General features: G+C 38.0%; 1 protein-coding gene across 38 annotated transcripts in view; it reads left to right on the forward strand.

Annotated features, from left to right (window-relative positions):
• The window catches only part of TENM3 (teneurin transmembrane protein 3), a 2,220,601-nt gene that overhangs the window by 2,014,595 nt on the left and 188,009 nt on the right, over positions 1–17,997 (forward strand). For 26 of the 38 annotated variants that reach the window (XM_075127819.1, XM_075127816.1, XM_075127814.1 and 23 more), the window contains one exon: positions 2,607–2,705. The exons of the other annotated variants lie outside the window; for them this stretch is intronic. In XM_075127819.1, coding sequence (XP_074983920.1) covers positions 2,607–2,705 — 99 coding nt within the window. The remainder of the gene's footprint in view (positions 1–2,606; positions 2,706–17,997) is intronic. 38 annotated transcript variants of the gene reach the window in all.

Here is a 17,997-nt window from a genome sequence, read left to right on the forward strand (position 1 = left end):
CATTCAGTTCCCGAACCCTTCAATATGAGCTGAAATGTGAAAATCTCACATTGCAACCAACACAACCCTACTGTAGTTTTTCTAATCGTCTCACTTGGTTGGAACTCTTGAGGTGAAGAATGAGTCTTATTTGTCATTGATTTTTCCTTTTTTAGTAAAGATCCCTATAGAGTGTGATTCTCCGGCTCAGTTTCAACTATATTAACAACTTTATCTGGGTTCGGCCTCTGCCTTTATCTGTTTCTCTATATCGTGATTCGTTTAATCTCTAGCAGTTATTTTAGCTTATGCCCATACTCAGTTTTTTTTACCTAGCTTAGGTATCCTGCCATTTTTCCACAACTGTCATTTAAAGACAGAAAATGTGAAAGTCAGGTTTATGTAGATAACCACTCTTCTATTTCTTTAGGCAAAGGTTGGTGATTACTGATCACTGAATGACATATGACTCACTCCTGTGAGTAGCTCAATAGTGTGTAGACTGCTTTGCTGTTTATGTACATCAGTATGGAAAGGGGTTTTAGCACCCATCCTTTCGGAGTTCTCATTTTGATTTTGGAGGTGGATTTCTCGATATATATTGCATAAAGTTGGATGCAGGTTTATATTTAATAGAATATTTGTTGTTTTGCTATTTCCATCTTCTGTCAATATTTGTAGTGTAAAACACTGCTGTTACTCAATGTTTAAACTGTGAGGTGACCGGTCAATAGCATCCAGCAGGGATTCCTGGCCTTTTTATATAAAGGATTCTCTTTCCTTAAAGTTTTATGAGGACCTAAAACCAAACCTTTCATTACACGAGTACCTCCTTTCATCTCTCCATATCCCCTTTATATGATAGTGAGGTTACTGAGAGTAAGCAACAAATAACTTTGTTCTGATGGGAGTAAATAAAATCTTTTTTTTCTTTTAACCTCTGATTTCCTGCCCCCTGCATGAATTCTTTTTGGGTCATTTGATAGCTGGGACTATTTGCCTCTTCCCCATCTCCTCCTGTGAGTATGGTCAGCTGTAGGAGCAGTATACCTGCTGGGAAAATCAAAATAAGATCAGTCTAATAACAACTTTTGAAGGAGTGTAGTAACAAGGCTGTACCTCTCCATTTTTGTCCTTTGAACCCCTGTTTGGGAAGCCCAAATCTAAAGAAATTGTACAGATAATTAGCTGCATGCCTTTCATTATAAATATAGATTAAATAGTTTAGTAGTTACTTATTAGGTGTTAATAAAATGGTTCATTCGTAGTCATTTAATAAAAGATTTATTAACATCCTACTCTGTGTGAATATCTTCTTGAGTATTGATATCTCATTAGTTATATTTCCATAGCGTTTACCTTGTAGCTTGGTAAATGCTTTGCAAATTATTAATGTATGAAATTGCATATTGAATTACTTCTTCCTTAATACTTCTTGTCTTTTAAATATCTAAACATGCTAAATCTCTTTAAAGCAAGGTCACTTGATTGTGTCTTAGGGAAATATACAAGGCAGAATAAGGTAAATTTAAATTTACATCTCTCATGAAAGCAAAATTAACTCTTGTCTCAGTAAGCTTTCCCAGCAGTATTTGGGAATTTTAAACAGTAACCTGAATCCATGTTCATGGAAAAATTCCCAGGCTCCACTTTTGAAATGTAGCTCTTAGAATATTATAATTTTATCTACAATCTATATTAAGGTATGTCTGAGTCAAAAAAGAACGTCTTTGACTCATGATAAGTTGAATTTGTTATATGAGATGGTTAATTTGTCAGAGATGGTGGAATTATATTTTGTATAATGGACTGTGAACTATGTTGTCAACATTCAGGCAGGTCAAGAAACTAAACACAATTTTTATAGTTGTATGTTAATACTGTATTGTCTTTTCTCAGTCTTCAACTGTAATTAAAAATAAAATAGGTGGGAACATTACACTGTTTTAAATTAATTATCAGCTAATTTTATTGTGGAGAAGAAAAAGAAAATTGTTGAAGAAATAATTAATGACTGGCAAATATTTCAACACCTTTGAAGCATTTAATTAAAGCACTAACAGTCTAAAAGGTGGCACTGCAAAAAATTGCATAGATTTGTTATTTCCAAAGCAGTCAGCAAACGAGACGAAGACTTCTTTTAAGAATATGAAGGTTTTAGGAACTGTTCACCCATGATGAAGCATTTCTACTACTAGACAAGAATGTGTTTTTATTGGGGCGATTTCCAGTTAAACTAGTGCCTTTAGTGTTGATTAAGACACTGAGAAACAGTGTATTAATCATTTGTAGGGAAGCCTTAAATAAATTTGTATAAAGGCTGACTGCCTCCAAAAATGCAATGTACTTCAGAGAAAAGGAGTTAAGTCTCTAAGAGCAGGTAGTTTATGGACTTGATCCAATAATACAATGTCCAATTCAGTCAAATTCAAGGTCTCTTCAGTCAGCTTCCCAGTTCTTCTCATGTGAACTTGATCAAATTGTAGTCACGATTTACCTCTATTTACATAATTTTAATAAGTAAAGTTGCTAGAATTGCATTTAGTGATTTTAAAAAAGTACAGTCTCCTCAATTTTGAAAACTTTCAATCTAATTTACTGTTTTTGTATCTTATCTCTGTGTGTAGAAAATTAGGAAATCAAGCAGTTCTTGCAAATGGTCATGACAGCCTTATAGAGATGGATGTGTTTACTCCAACATGCCACGATAGCAGTTATGGGGATGGGTAGGTGACTCTAAGTGTTTATATGATGCTAGCTGCTGACACAGAATGAAACATGTGACTTCAAATGTGATTAAATTGCCCAAATAACATTTGGGATGACCTCTATCTTCAGGTTCCGTTTTTTAAATTATATTACATTTTAAGCTTTTGTAGTTTTTGTTATTGTAAAAATAAAAGTACATTCAACTTTGAATGCCATATTTTGTGAGTTTATATTTAAGAAAACGAGTATCTGATAGAAACTGAGTACACAGCTTCCAGAATCAGGCTATTAATCTATAAGATATTTACTATTCAGCTGCTTTTTATTAAATAAATATTATGAAATGTTATTACAGTAAAACCACAGATCAAAGAGGAAGAACCTCCAATATTAAAAATTACATTTTTAATTTTTGCATTAACTTTTTAAAGCATCCAGTGTAAAATCTGAGCGGCTAATAAATAAGTCTGGTAATAGAGAATTCCACATAGGTACAAATTTTAAAGTAAATATTTCAAAAAATTTCTAAATATTTTTCTCTATACAACTTTTCCATATGTATTTAAGTTTTTATATTAATTCATATTTTCTATTTGGACTACATTTCTATTTGGACTGACAGTTTATTGCCACATCATGCAGTATATTTAGATTCAAACCCCATAAAGGAAATACCTGACAAAGGAACACAGCTTCTAATGAATACAATACTACTGGATAGTAAAAAATGGTGAATTTCAGAAGTAAACTATTCATCATAAATCTGTTCTGTTGTCCTTTTGTTAATGATATGGTTAAAACAAAAACTCGTATGTCCTAATTTTGACACCCTCACTCATGTTGCTTATCACCTTATTCTAAGAACAGTCCCATTGCAATCAGTGACACTACAAACCATAAGACCTGAGTAAGGGGATCAGTATTTAATCCTCAATAACTAGCTGATATAAAAATATTCCACTATAAGTGAATCTACTTCAACTTCCAAAAGCCCTTTTAATTCCCAGTTCGCTGAAGATTAACATCTATATGATAGTTGTATATTAAATTTATCTAATTAATTTTAATCACAATTGAAGGGATTGCAAAAAGTCACCATAAATTCTTAAGATTTTTCTGGGGTTTTTTTTAAATTAAACACGTAAGGATACTATAATAAATAAAAAGGAATAAATGCTGTTTCCTCTAGATCATGTACCACATAATGCTCATTCAGATAAGTAACTGCTAACTAGCAGACTTAATAGAAACATACTGATTCGTATTACATATGTTTGTAATGGACAGCCCAAATGCATATATTTTGGCAAATGGAGCTACATTATGTGAAATCACTGTTAGCTGATACTAATTCAGGTAACACAGCAATAAAATGTATCTTGTTTGTAAGCTTTTCATTTTTAAAATTACTATAGCAGGGATCACCTCCTGGTGTGAAAGTTGTTCAGAGATGATAACACATCAGTTCAAAAGCATAATAGATTTGAGAATACAGTATGCGATCAGCATGGAGATGCAGTTTATCAACCACACTAACACACTGTGTCACAGCTAGAATCATTATATATTTGTTCTTTTGCTTTCATGTTGTGTGTATTATTTACATTATAATGTGCTGTTTCTTGAGGATTGCTTAACTTTGCTATTTTTTATTTTCCTGGTAAAGAGCATATTAATATAATGAATTTGAAATAATAATAAAAAATACATTCTAAAGTAAGCTATAAGGATGCATATGCCTAGTCCTTAGCAGTAGAACCTTATTTGACTTACAATAATTAATCAACTGTGCACGTTCTGTAAAACAGTTTGAAATTTCAGAGTACACCTTATTGTTTTGTTTTGTTCAGTTTACTTTACCTTAGGGCACTATTCTAATCTTGGATATGTGAATATATATCACTATATATCTTGTAAAATAAGCTACCTTGGTTTTGTGTGAAAGGCCTGTTCTCTCTCTTTAGCCTAATCTAATCTGATACCCTCACTATGAGTTATTGAAATCCCAAAATTTGAGTACCCAGAGAAGATTCTATGTCAGTAAAATTAAATTGAGATTTCATAACAGTTTACATTTTAACCTCTTATTTATATAGTGTCTCAGTTTTCTGAAACCTTCACCTTTTGGGTCAAACTGTCCTTGTTCTACCAAGTTGATTGTTTCTTTATTTTTGCATATGAAAGAATAAGGAGGGAATTTCCCATTTTTATAGGTTGGGATGGTAGCACTGCCTGTTATTGAGGTTGCTGAACACTTCCTATTATAAGACCCTGTTCTCAGTTGATTGTAATTTTGCCAAAGTCTAATGGTTTGGGTTGAAATCTGACAAGCTGGGTGTATACCTCAGGCTGATTTTTTTTAAATTATTATTATTATTGTTGTTGTTGTTGTTGTTATTTCAGCCAAAACGATTCAGCCATTTCCAAGAATGAGACTAGGGAAAATATTTTGTTTTGCCCATGTTAAAAAATTCTGGCAACCTTTTCTTTGAGACACCTTAGCAGTCCCATACTTTGGAGTAGGACTTGACATTTCATTTTTAGGGGGAGGAGGGTAGTCTGTTGTCATCCCTGTCAAAATCTATGCAAATATGGCCAAATTATAAACTTCTGAAAAATCTCAGTTTTTACATGCTCAGTAGGGACTTGCTAGAGCTTTTTAGCTAAATTCCCCAAAGTTTCAACCTGCATTGAGCATGGTCTACCCTGGGGATGAGCAGGACTTTACCTGCAAGTGCAGTTCCCAGCTGTCCATGCTGTGCTGAGTCTGGATCTGGGTACCAGAACTAGATACCTGTCTCTGCTATGTTCCCAATGCCACCCACTGCGGACACTCAGGCAGCATAGAAAAGGAAGTCACATAAATAGAACGTGTAGGAAAAAAGAATTGGACCAAAACAAGGAGCCAAGGCTGGTAGCAGAGAAAGAAGGAAACTGGGACTGAAAGTTGCAAGAGGAGACTGGGGCTATCTTGAGAAGAAGACTGGAAGCCAGCAGATTGGAAAGGGTTGGGCAATGAACCTGCGACTGGGACATGGTGGGTGGGTAGAGACAAAGATCGAATGAAAAACGAGGAGCGATATGTACTGTTTGGGCAAGGAGAGTGGGACCTTGTGGGCAGAGGAAGGAGGGGAGGGAAATCAGACAGGGAGTCAGGGTGAGGAATGAGAACTAGGACTGGCCTGGCAAAGAGACTGAGAAAAGTAGTACAGTTGGAGGGGGATGAGACACTGAGATTGGACAAAGAGCATAGCTGGGGGAGACTGGGAAAGATGAAGCAAATACACACAGTGATACAGTTTCTGAGTGTCTTGGATTTCTGATAAACACAGACATATGATACAGTATAGAATCTCATGCTAATATGTGGCAATATATTAATAATAAAACAAATGGTGGCCATTTAAAAAATGTAATGAGTAAGGGTATCATTAAGAAGACACAAAATTCCATTGTATAGAAGTAGTAGGCATTCAAATATTTAGTAAGCATTAGATAGATGATCCCCTAAATATAGAAATTATAGATAGTAGTAGTATCCACTGCCTTTTCACTCTCTCAAGGTGAAACAAAATCACTATAATCTAATAAAAGAAGAAAAATTCATATTGTAAAACTTGAAGTATAACATAAAAGCTCATGAGCACTTTTTAGTAAATAAATACCATTATCCAAAACAAATTAATGTCAGGATTTGCTTTATTTGTTTTGGTTGGTTGGTTTGAAGGGAATACCTGACGAATTATTAAAACTATGACAGGTTTCAGAGGAACAGCCGTGTTAGTCTGTATTCGCAAAAAGAAAAGGAGTACTTGTGGCACCTTAGAGACTAACCAATTTATTTGAGCATGAGCTTTCGTGAGCTACAGCTCACTTCATCAGATGTATACCGTGGAAACTGCACTAGAGCTTTCGTGAGCTACAGCTCACTTCATCAGATGTATACCGTGGAAACTGCAGCAGACTTTATATACACACAGAGAATATGAAACAATACCTCCTCCCACCCCACTGTCCTGCTGGTAATAGCTTATCTAAAGTGATCAACAGGTGGGCCATTTCCAGCACAAATCCAGGTTTTCTCACCCTCCACCCCCCCACACAAATTCACTCTCCTGCTGGTGCTAGCCCGTCCAAAGTGACAACTCTTTACATAATCAAGTCGGGCTATTTCCTGCATAGATCCAGGTTTTCTCACATCCCCCCCACCCCCATACACACACAAACTCACTCTCCTGCTGGTAATAGCTCATCTAAACTGACCACTCTCCAAGTTTAAATCCAAGTTAAACCAGAACAGCTGGGGGGGGGGGGGGTAGGAAAAAACAAGAGGAAACAGGCTACCTTGCATAATGACTTAGCCACTCCCAGTCTCTATTTAAGCCTAAATTAATAGTATCCAATTTGCAAATGAATTCCAATTCAGCAGTTTCTCGCTGGAGTCTGGATTTGAAGTTTTTTTGTTTTAAGATAGCGACCTTCATGTCTGTGATTGCGTGACCAGAGAGATTGAAGTGTTCTCCGACTGGTTTATGAATGTTATAATTCTTGACATCTGATTTGTGTCCATTTATTCTTTTACGTAGAGACTGTCCAGTTTGACCAATGTACATGGCAGAGGGGCATTGCTGGCACATGATGGCATATATCACATTGGTGGATGTGCAGGTGAACGAGCCTCTGATAGTGTGGCTGATTTTATTAGGCCCTGTGATGGTGTCCCCTGAATAGATATGTGGGCACAATTGGCAACGGGCTTTGTTGCAAGGATAAGTTCCTGGGTTAGTGGTTCTGTTGTGTGGTATGTGGTTGTTGGTGAGTATTTGCTTCAGGTTGCGGGGCTGTCTGTAGGCAAGGACTGGCCTGTCTCCCAAGACTTGTGAGAGTGTTGGGTCATCCTTTAGGATAGGTTGTAGATCCTTAATAATGCGTTGGAGGGGTTTTGGTTGGGGGCTGAAGGTGACCGCTAGTGGCGTTCTGTTATTTTCTTTGTTAGGCCTGTCCTGTAGTAGGTAACTTCTGGGAACTCTTCTGGCTCTATCAATCTGTTTCTTTACTTCTGCAGGTGGGTATTGTAGTTGTAAGAAAGCTTGACAGAGATCTTGTAGGTGTTTGTCTCTGTCTGAGGGGTTGGAGCAAATGCGGTTGTATCGCAGAGCTTGGCTGTAGACGATGGATCGTGTGGTGTGGTCAGGGTGAAAGCTGGAGGCATGCAGGTAGGAATAGCGGTCAGTAGGTTTCCGGTATAGGGTGGTGTTTATGTGGCCATTGTTTATTAGCACTGTAGTGTCCAGGAAGTGGATCTCTTGTGTGGACTGGACCAGGCTGAGGTTGGTGGTGGGATGGAAATTGTTGAAATCATGGTGGAATTCCTCAAGGGCTTCTTTTCCATGGGTCCAGATGATGAAGATGTCATCAATATAGCGCAAGTAGAGTAGGGGCTTTAGGGGACGAGAGCTGAGGAAGCGTTGTTCTAAATCAGCCATAAAAATGTTGGCATACTGTGGGGCCATGCGGGTACCCATAGCAGTGCCGCTGATCTGAAGGTATACATTGTCCCCAAATGTGAAATAGTTATGGGTAAGGACAAAGTCACAAAGTTCAGCCACCAGGTTAGCCGTGACATTATCGGGGATAATGTTCTTGACGGCTTGTAGTCCATCTTTGAGTGGAATGTTGGTGTAGAGGGCTTCTACATCCATAGTAGCCAGGATGGTGTTATCAGGAAGATCACCGATGGATTGAAGTTTCCTCAGGAAGTCAGTGGTGTCTCGAAGGTAGCTGGGAGTGCTGGTAGCGTAGGGTCTGAGGAGGGAGTCTACATAGCCAGACAATCCTGCTGTCAGGGTGCCAATGCCTGAGATGATGGGGTGCCCAGGATTTCCAGGTTTATGGATCTTGGGTAGTAGATAGAATATCCCAGGTCGGGGTTCCAGGGGTGTGTCTGTGCGGATTTGATCTTGTGCTTTTTCAGGAAGTTTCTTGAGCAAATGCTGTAGTTGCTTTTGGTAACTCTCAGTGGGATCATAGGGTAATGGCTTGTAGAAACTCGTGTTGGAGAGCTGCCGAGCAGCCTCTTGTTCATATTCCGACCTATTCATGATGACAACAGCACCTCCTTTGTCAGCCTTTTTGATTATGATGTCAGAGTTGTTTCTGAGGCTGTGGATGGCATTGCGTTCCGCATGGCTGAGGTTATGGGGCAAGTGATGCTGCTTTTCCACAATTTCAGCCCGTGCACATCGGCGGAAGCACTCTATGTAGAAGTCCAGTCTGCTGTTTCGACCTTCAGGAGGAGTCCATCTAGAATCCCTCTTTCTGTAGTGTTGGCAGGGAGACCTCTGTGGATTAGTATGTTGTTCAGAGGTATTTTGGAAATATTCCTTGAGACGGAGACGTCGAAAATAGGATTCTAGGTCACCACAGAACTGTATCATGTTTGTGGGGGTGGAGGGGCAGAAGGAGAGGCCCCGAGATAGAACAGCTGCTTCTGCTGGGCTGAGAGTATAGTTGGACAGGTTAACAATATTGCTAGGTGGGGTGAGGGAACCATTGCTGTGGCCCCTTGTAGCATGTAGTAGTTTAGAAAGTTTAGTGTCCTTTTTCTTTTGTAGAGAAGCAAAGTGTGCGTTGTAAATGGCTTGTCTAGTTTTAGTAAAATCCAGCCACGAGGAAGTTTGTGTGGAAGGTTGGTTCTTTATGAGAGTATCCATTTTTGAGAGCTCATTCTTAATCTTTCCCTGTTTGCTGTAGAGGATCTTGATCAGGTGATTCCGCAGTTTCTTTGAGAGCGTGAGGCACAAGCTGTCAGCATAGTCTGTGTGGTATGTAGGTTGTAATGGATTTTTTACCTTCAGTCCTTTTGGTACGATGTCCATCTGTTTGCATTTGGAAAGGAAGATGATGTCTGGGAGTGGCTAAGTCATTATGCAAGGTAGCCTGTTTCCTCTTGTTTTTTCCTACCCCCCCCCCCCCAGATGTTCTGGTTTAACTTGGATTTAAACTTGGAGAGTGGTCAGTTTAGATGAGCTATTACCAGCAGGAGAGTGAGTTTGTGTGTGTATGGGGGTGGGGGGGATGTGAGAAAACCTGGATCTATGCAGGAAATAGCCCGACTTGATTACGTAAAGAGTTGTCACTTTGGATGGGCTAGCACCAGCAGGAGAGTGAATTTGTGTGGGGGGGTGGAGGGTGAGAAAACCTGGATTTGTGCTGGAAATGGCCCACCTGTTGATCACTTTAGATAAGCTATTACCAGCAGGACAGTGGGGTGGGAGGAGGTATTGTTTCATATTCTCTGTGTGTATATAAAGTCTGCTGCAGTTTCCACGGTATACATCTGATGAAGTGAGCTGTAGCTCACGAAAGCTCTAGTGCAGTTTCCACGGTATACATCTGATGAAGTGAGCTGTAGCTCACGAAAGCTCATGCTCAAATAAATTGGTTAGTCTCTAAGGTGCCACAAGTACTCCTTTTCTTTTTATTAAAACTATGCTTCTGCAGCTGATAATGTTCTAGTATTTTACTTTACCAACTTAACAACTTTTATTGCTACAATATAAATAGCCACAGTATATTGACCCACACTGTTAATATGTTACAGGTATGCATTGTGTGAAAGAATATTGTGCTAAATGCATAAACATCTTTCCCTTGTAGGGAAGGAAGAAATTGTTTCTGTCAACAAAGGGCAGGTTGATATCATACACAGTGAAATCCTTTACCATCTTTATTATTTTCTTCTTTGTCATAGTCCTTGCCTGGAACAGTGTCTTGGATAGTGTTAAATAATCTTGCTGCTGTTGTCGGATCCCAGAATGTATACTATTTCCCATCAAAAGTAGCTTTGAATTTTGCCTGATAGGAAGCAGAGGCTTTAGTTTCTTTCCTCACAAAATTCTTTATTATTATTTTGTTTTGTTTTATTAGAATAGTTCTTTGTCCTAGCCCGTGTAGCTGGCCCAAGATCTTGGAAAAATAGCAATTTGGCCTTTTAAATTCTGTTTCTTTTATAGTCTATACAGCAAGCAGAATTCTGTTGCAGTCCTTCAAATTAGATAGCATTAAAATTAGGACTGTCAAGCGATTAATTGCACTGTTAAACAATAATAGAATACCATTTATTTAAATGTTTTTGGATTTTTTTTGCATTTTTAAGTATATTGATTTCAATTACAATACAGAATACAAGGTGTACAGTACTCACTGTATGTTTTTATTACAAATATTTGCACTGTTAAAAATAAAATAGTATTTTTCAATTCATGTAATACAAGTAACAGTGCAATCTCTTTATCATGAAAGTTGAATTTACAAATGTAGAATTATGTACAAAATAAACCCTGCATTCAAAAATAAAACAATATAAAACTTTAGAGCTTACAAGTCCACTCGGTCCTACTTCTTCTTCAACCAATCGTTCAGACAAACAAGTTTGGTTACAATTTGCAGGAGATAATGCTGCCCACTTCTTTACAATGTCACCTGAAAGCAGGACTGGCTCCAGGCACCAGTGAAGGAAGCAGGTGCCTGGGGCGGCCAATAGAAAGGGGCGGCATGTCCAGGTCTTCGGCGGCGGGCCCTGCAGTCCCTCTCTTCCTCGTCGGCGGCAGCTCAACCAGGCTTGGGTTTTTGTTTTTTTTCCCTTCGCCACTTGGGGCGGCAAAAAAACCGGAGCCGGCCCTGCCTAAAAGTGAGAACAGGCTTTCACATAGCACTGTTTTAGCCAGCGTCACAAGTTATTTATCTATCAGATGCACTAAAGATTCATATGTCCCTTCATGCTTCAACCACCATTCCAGAGGACATGCGTCCATGCTGATGACGGGTTTTGCTCAATAAGGGGCCAAAGCAGAGTGGACTAATGCATATTTATTTTCATCATCTGAATCAGATGCCACCAGCAGAAGGTTGATTTTCTTTTTTGGTGGTTCGGGTTCTGTAGTTTCCACATCAGAGTGTTGCTCTTTTAAGACTTCTGAAAGCATGCTCCACACCTTGTCCCTCTCAGATTTTGGACGGCACTTCAGATCCTTAAACTTTGGGTCTAGTGCTGTAGCTATTTTTAGAAATCTCACATTGATACCTTCTTTTCGTTTTGTCAAATCTGCTGTGTTAAAATGAACATGTGCTGGGTCATCATCTGAGACTGCTATAACATGAAATATATGGCAGAATGCAGGTAAAACAACATGAGACATCCAATTCTCCCCCAAAGAGTTCAGTCACAAATTTAATTGATGCATTTCTTTTTTAACGAGAATCATCAGTATGGAAGCATGTCCTCTGGAATGGTGGCCACAGCATGAGGGGACATACAAATGTTTAGCATATCTGGAACGTAAATACCTTGCAACACTGGGTACAAAAGTGCCATACAAACACCTCTGCTCACTTTCAGGTGACATTGTAAACAAGAAGCAGGCAGCAGTATCTCCCGTAAATGTAAAAAAAACTTGTTTCTCTTAGCGATTGGCTGAACAAGGACTAGGACTGAGTGGACTTGTAGGCGCTAAAGTTTTACATTGTTTTGTTTTTGAATGCAGTTTTTTTTTGTACATAATTCTACATTTGTAAGTTCAACTTTCATGATTACAATACTTGTTTTAGGTGAATTGAAAAATACGATTTCTTTTGGTTATCATTTTTACAGTGCAAATATTTGTAATAAAAAATAATATAAAGTGAGCATTGGACACTTTGTATTCTGTGTTGCAATAGAAATCAATATATTTGAAAATTTAGAAAAAGATCCTAAATATTTAATACATTTCAATTGGTATTCTACTGTTTAACAGTGCGATTTATCATGATTAATTTTTTTAAATCACGATTACTTTTTTTGAGTTAATCACGTGAGTTAGCCACAATTAATCAACAGCCCTAATTAAAATGTTTCTTCCTTATATTGTAATACAGACATGTGTAATATTGTACTCCTATGAATGCAGTCGGGTTTTATATAGTGGATAGGATTTTCTTCATTATCTAGAGTAAGAGTTTTCGGTACAAGATTTTCATAAAAAGAAAGCAGTTCTGAATCACCCTCCCTTTGATGAACACCTATCACTTACTTTTCTGGATCTTACTTGGCTTGTTAAGTATTCCCATTGATAGTCTGCACCATACTGTCCTTGAATGGTTTTGTAATCTGTTCCTGTGGTTCAGAAGATGCAATTTTCAATTAATTTAATCTTGCTGTCCAACTCCTGCACTTTTTCATGACATATTTTTTTCCATCCTGGCTTCCAAATTAGTAATTTTAGCTGAGGTTCCCTCAATTTTGTTTTCCACAGAGTAAATGGCAGCACAGAGAATATCTTGGGATATTGTTGGAAGTGAAACCACTCCAGTATTCTTTGGACAAAAAACTGTCTAAAAATGTCAGCAGGTGCAGCCAATCATATGGTGCCGAGAGATTCCATAGGTTCAGTTTCTTTAATTTTACTTTTATTCATATGTTCATATCTCCAGATTCAGCGTCTCTGAGGATTTTGATGATATATTTATTTTTTCTTTCATTAATTCAGTGAAAGAAACTTTAAAAAGTGGCTGCTATTGATAAAATAAATAGGAACACACACCTGCTTCGCAGCTGCTGACTCAGTCTTTGCCCCCCAAGAGTTTGTTTTTATAAAATAACAAAATATTTTAAGTACAGTGGAGCTGTGACAAATCTGTGTTTTGGAATTACTGGATACTAAAAACTTGAGCCCCTAAAATGATCATATATCAGCTAAATTTTTGAATAGAAATATATTTTACATCATGATAAAAATGGAGGGTTTTTACTTCTAAAAAGTGAATTGATTCATTTAATTAAACACTGGATAGCATTACTTTGAGAAGTGCCAATGTTTTTTATTAGAATTCTGCATTCTAAAAATTTTAATAAAATATTCAAATTGTCACTTGCATACAAATCAAGTGCGTGCTTGTAAGATAATAAATTTTTAAATGAAGATCTGCAATTACAGATGATATAAGCTTTCTGTGAGATGAGACAGACTGTAATTTGCCGTTTAAGTCAATGTCTGGTCAAGTACTACATACACAGTTTAGTCTTTAGAAATTAATTGCTCAGATACCTTTCTGATGAGCATGCTATAAAAGCATAGGCAGGTGGGTAAAATCAACTGTAGGCAAATTATATTTGGAGAACACAAGGCTTTCTACACTATCTGGAAACAGCTTGGATTTGTTGTCAGACATAGCATCCTTCGTAGGAACATCTCGTAGGAAACACTAGTTAGCAAGGGTTCAGAGGAAAGAAACAGGTGTACAAGATGTGGAAGTCTGATAGTGTTATACTTTCAATATTTAACATTTTGAGTTAACACCCCTGGAGAGACTGCAATGACATTTACCTAGTAACTCCACTCATTAGAAATAGAGAGAGCCAAATAAATTTCCTTCACCAAGAGTTGTTTCTTTTGTCTTTATTTCACCTCTTTTGGTATTTTTTGCCTGACATTCTTCAGCCAGCCTGTGCCTGTGGCCACTCTGGTATTGTAGTGATATGATTTAGAGCAAAAGGGGGAAGAGCTTAAAGTAAGAAGCCACACTGTGTGCTACCTCACACTCCGCAGTGGTGAACTCTCAAATACAAAAGACAGAATTTTCTTTTATTGCCTCGATGCCTGAGGTAGACTCTCAGGGCTTTGACAGCTGGCACTGTCACAGATACCCAGGCATCTCCCAAGTTTATCTGTGAGATTAACTCCTCAAAGGGCTTAAGCATTTGGATCAGAGTCTGTGCTAGGCTCTGCTGCACGAACTCCAGCACCTCAGCTTTCACTTTTTCTGAGAATATATGGAGTCCCCATGTGAAAGCTTGTTAAGATCCATTTCCGTTTGCAGCCTAGAAACAGCATCAGAAGAATGCTTAAAATGGCAGATCAGCCCAGCCAAACCAAACAGCATTTTATATAGTATAGTATAATGCTGTTGAGTGTACTTTGGCCACCCAAAGCGGCGTACATTGACAGAAAAGAATTTTTTTACCATGTTTGTCGTTCAGCACAAAAAAATGGCCATACTGGGTCAGACCGATGGTCCATCTAGCCCAGTATCTTGTCTTCTGACAGTGGCCAGAGCCAGGTGCCCCAGGGGGAATGAACAGAACAAGGCAATCCTCAAATGATCCATCTCCTGTCGTCCACTCCCAGCTTCTGGCAAACAGACGCTAGGGATACTCACAGCATGGTGTTGCATTCCTGACCATCCTGGTGAATAGCCATTGATGGACCTATCCTCCATGAACTTATCCAGTTCTTTTTTGAACCCTGTTATAGTTTTGGCCTTCACAAAATTGCCTGTCAATGAGTTGCACAGGTTAACTGTGTATTGTGTGGAGAAATATTTCCTTTAGTTTGTTTTAAACCTGCTGCTTATTAATTTCATTGGGTGACCCCTAGTTTTTATATTACATGAAGGAGAAAATAACGTTTCCTTAGTCACTTTCTAAATACCAGTGAAGATTTTATAGACCTCTATTGTATCCCTTCTTCGTCATCTCTTTTCCAAGCTGAAAAGTCCCAGTCTTTTTACTCTCTTCTCATACGGAAGCTGTTCCATACCCCTAATCATTTTTGTTGCCTTTCTCTATACCTTTCCCAATTCTAATACATCTTTATTAAGATGGAGTGACCAGATCTGCACACAATATTCAAGATGTGTGTATACCTAGATTTATAATGAGGCATTATGATTTTAAGTTACCTAACCCTTTCTTAATGATTCCTAACATTCTGTTAGCTTTTTCACTGCCATTGCACATTGAGCGGATGTTTTCAGAGAACTATCCACTGTTACTTCCTGAGTGGTCATGTTGTATGTTTCGCTGGGATTATGTTTTCCAATGTGTATTTGCATTTGTCAACATTGAATTTCAGCTACCATTTTGTTGCCAGTAACTCAGTTTTGTGAGATCTCTTTGTAACTCTTTACAGTCTGCTTTGGACTTAACTATCTTGAGTAATTTTGTATCATCTGAAAATTTTGCCACCACACTGTTTACCCTTTTTTCCAGATCATTTATGAATATGTTGAACAGCAGTGGTCCCAGTACAGACTCCTGGGTGACACCACTATTTACCTCTCTCCATTCTGAAAATTGATCATTTATTCCTACCATTTGTTTCCTATCTTTTAACCAGTTACGGATCAATTACTGCTTAGTTTGCTTAACTTTGGTCCAGGACTTTGCCAAAGACTTTCTGGAAGTCCAAGTACACGATATCACCCTTGTCCACATTTGTTGACCCCCTTCAAAGAATTGTAATAGATTGGTGGGGCATGATGTCCTTTTACAAAAACCTTGTTGATTCTTCGCCAACAAATTGTGTTTATCAATGTATCTGATAATTCTGTTCTTTACTATAGTTTTAACCAGTTTGCTTGGTACTGAAATTAGGCTTACCAGCCTGTCATTGCAAGGGTCGACTCTAGAGCCTTTTTTAAAAATTGGCGTCACATTCGCTATCCTCCAGTCATCTGGTACAGAAGCTGATTTAAATGATGGGTTACATACCACAGTTAGTAGTTCTGCAATTTCATATTTGAATTCCTTCAGAACTCTTGGGTGAATACCATCTAGTCCTAGTGACCTATTATTGTTTAATTTATCAATTTGTTCCAAAACCTCTTGTAATGACACCTCAATCTGAGACAGTTCCTTAGACTTGTCACCTAAAAATAATGGCTCAGGTGTGAAGAATCATGCAAAGAATTCATTTAGTTTCTCCACAATGGCTGTATCTTCCTTGAGTGCTCCTTTAGCACCTTGATCGACCAGTGGCCCCACTGAATGTTTAGCAGGCTTCCTGGTTCTGATGTCCTAAAAAAATATTTGCTGTTAGTTTTTGAGTCTTCAAATTCTCTTGTGGCCTGCCTAATTATACTTTTACACTTGACTTGCCAGAATTTATGCTCCTTTCTATTTTCCTCAGTAGGATTTAACTGTCAATTTTTTAAAGGATGCCTTTTTGCCTCTAACCACTTCTTTTACTTTGTTGTTTAATCATGGTGGCACTTTTTTGGTCCTCTTACTATGTTTTTTTTAATTTGGAATATACAGTTAATTTGAAGCTCTATTATGGTGTTTTTGAAAAGTTTCCACACAGCTTGCAGGCATTTCACTTTTGGGACTATACCTTTAAATTTCTGTTTAACTAGCTTCCTCCTTTTTGTGTAATTCCCCTTTCTGAAGTTAAATGCTCTGAGGTGGGCTTCTTTGGTGTTCCCAGATCTGCCGTCATTATCAGTAGCCTTAATATTGTTTACAAGTGAAGTTCCTTATGCTGTGTATTACCAGGAATCTTCTCCGGGGAAATATTTCAAAGAAGAGCAGCTGATGCCAAGGTTCTAATGGCCTACTGGTTTCCCATAGCACAAATCCTTCTCAAAGCACAAATTTTCCTGATTTATCAAGTGTTATCAAGTGTCATCATTTCTCCCAGAGAGTAAAAGAGCAGATTCATTCCTGATATAACTCCAATATATCTTACTAAATAATAATTATATTATAACATAATTTTTATAAATAATTTTATGGTTTGGCCACCCTCTGTTTCCTCCTCTGGTATGCACACACCTGTGCAACAACAAAATTCTACACAGTGCTCCTTCTTAACTCAGTTGGTGAGAATTTACAAGCTTCTTGAAGTCTCTTTTGAACATGTTGCCTCAGAGCTCATGTAGCGTGGTATTCTTCCCAGAAATTTCAGTTGAAAAAGGTAGTCAGTGTTAGCATGGTGATTGACTCATTGAGAGAGTCCCAAACATTGCTTTATTTTTTTCCTCTAATTCAGCCTACAACCTTTTTTGGGAAAAAAACAAAAAAAAAACAAAAAAACAATTTTTTACCTACCCAATCCCCAAAATGAAACCAGCTCCTGTGTCCGTGATCACACCTTAGTTAGGATACATCAAAAACAAAACTGCCTACATTTGCCAAAAGTTGCCATGCAGTTATATTTCAGTTCCTGCTGTTTTCCCTGTATCATAGTTTCAGGGTAATTGCACCATTATCCCCCTTCTCCCTAGTCTGCTCTTGGAGTGCCCAGTCAGGTCTTAGGTCTCCAGCCATTACCGATCTCTAGGCAGAGACCCTTATCCCACTCCAATCTCACTAGGGTTTTTGGAAGGGCACAGCTCCCTGCCTTACACTATGGGAAAGACCAGTGCCTGTGCATTGCTTTTTCTCCCAGGACTATGAACAGTATATTGCCAGAAATTCCAAGTTACTACACAGCTCTTTCTAAGCAAGCACATTTAGTTCTTAAGGTAAAAGCATTATAGAGAAAACAT

This window comes from Caretta caretta, chromosome 4 (genome assembly GCF_965140235.1).
Source record: "Caretta caretta isolate rCarCar2 chromosome 4, rCarCar1.hap1, whole genome shotgun sequence".
Classification (NCBI taxonomy): domain Eukaryota; kingdom Metazoa; phylum Chordata; order Testudines; family Cheloniidae; genus Caretta; species Caretta caretta.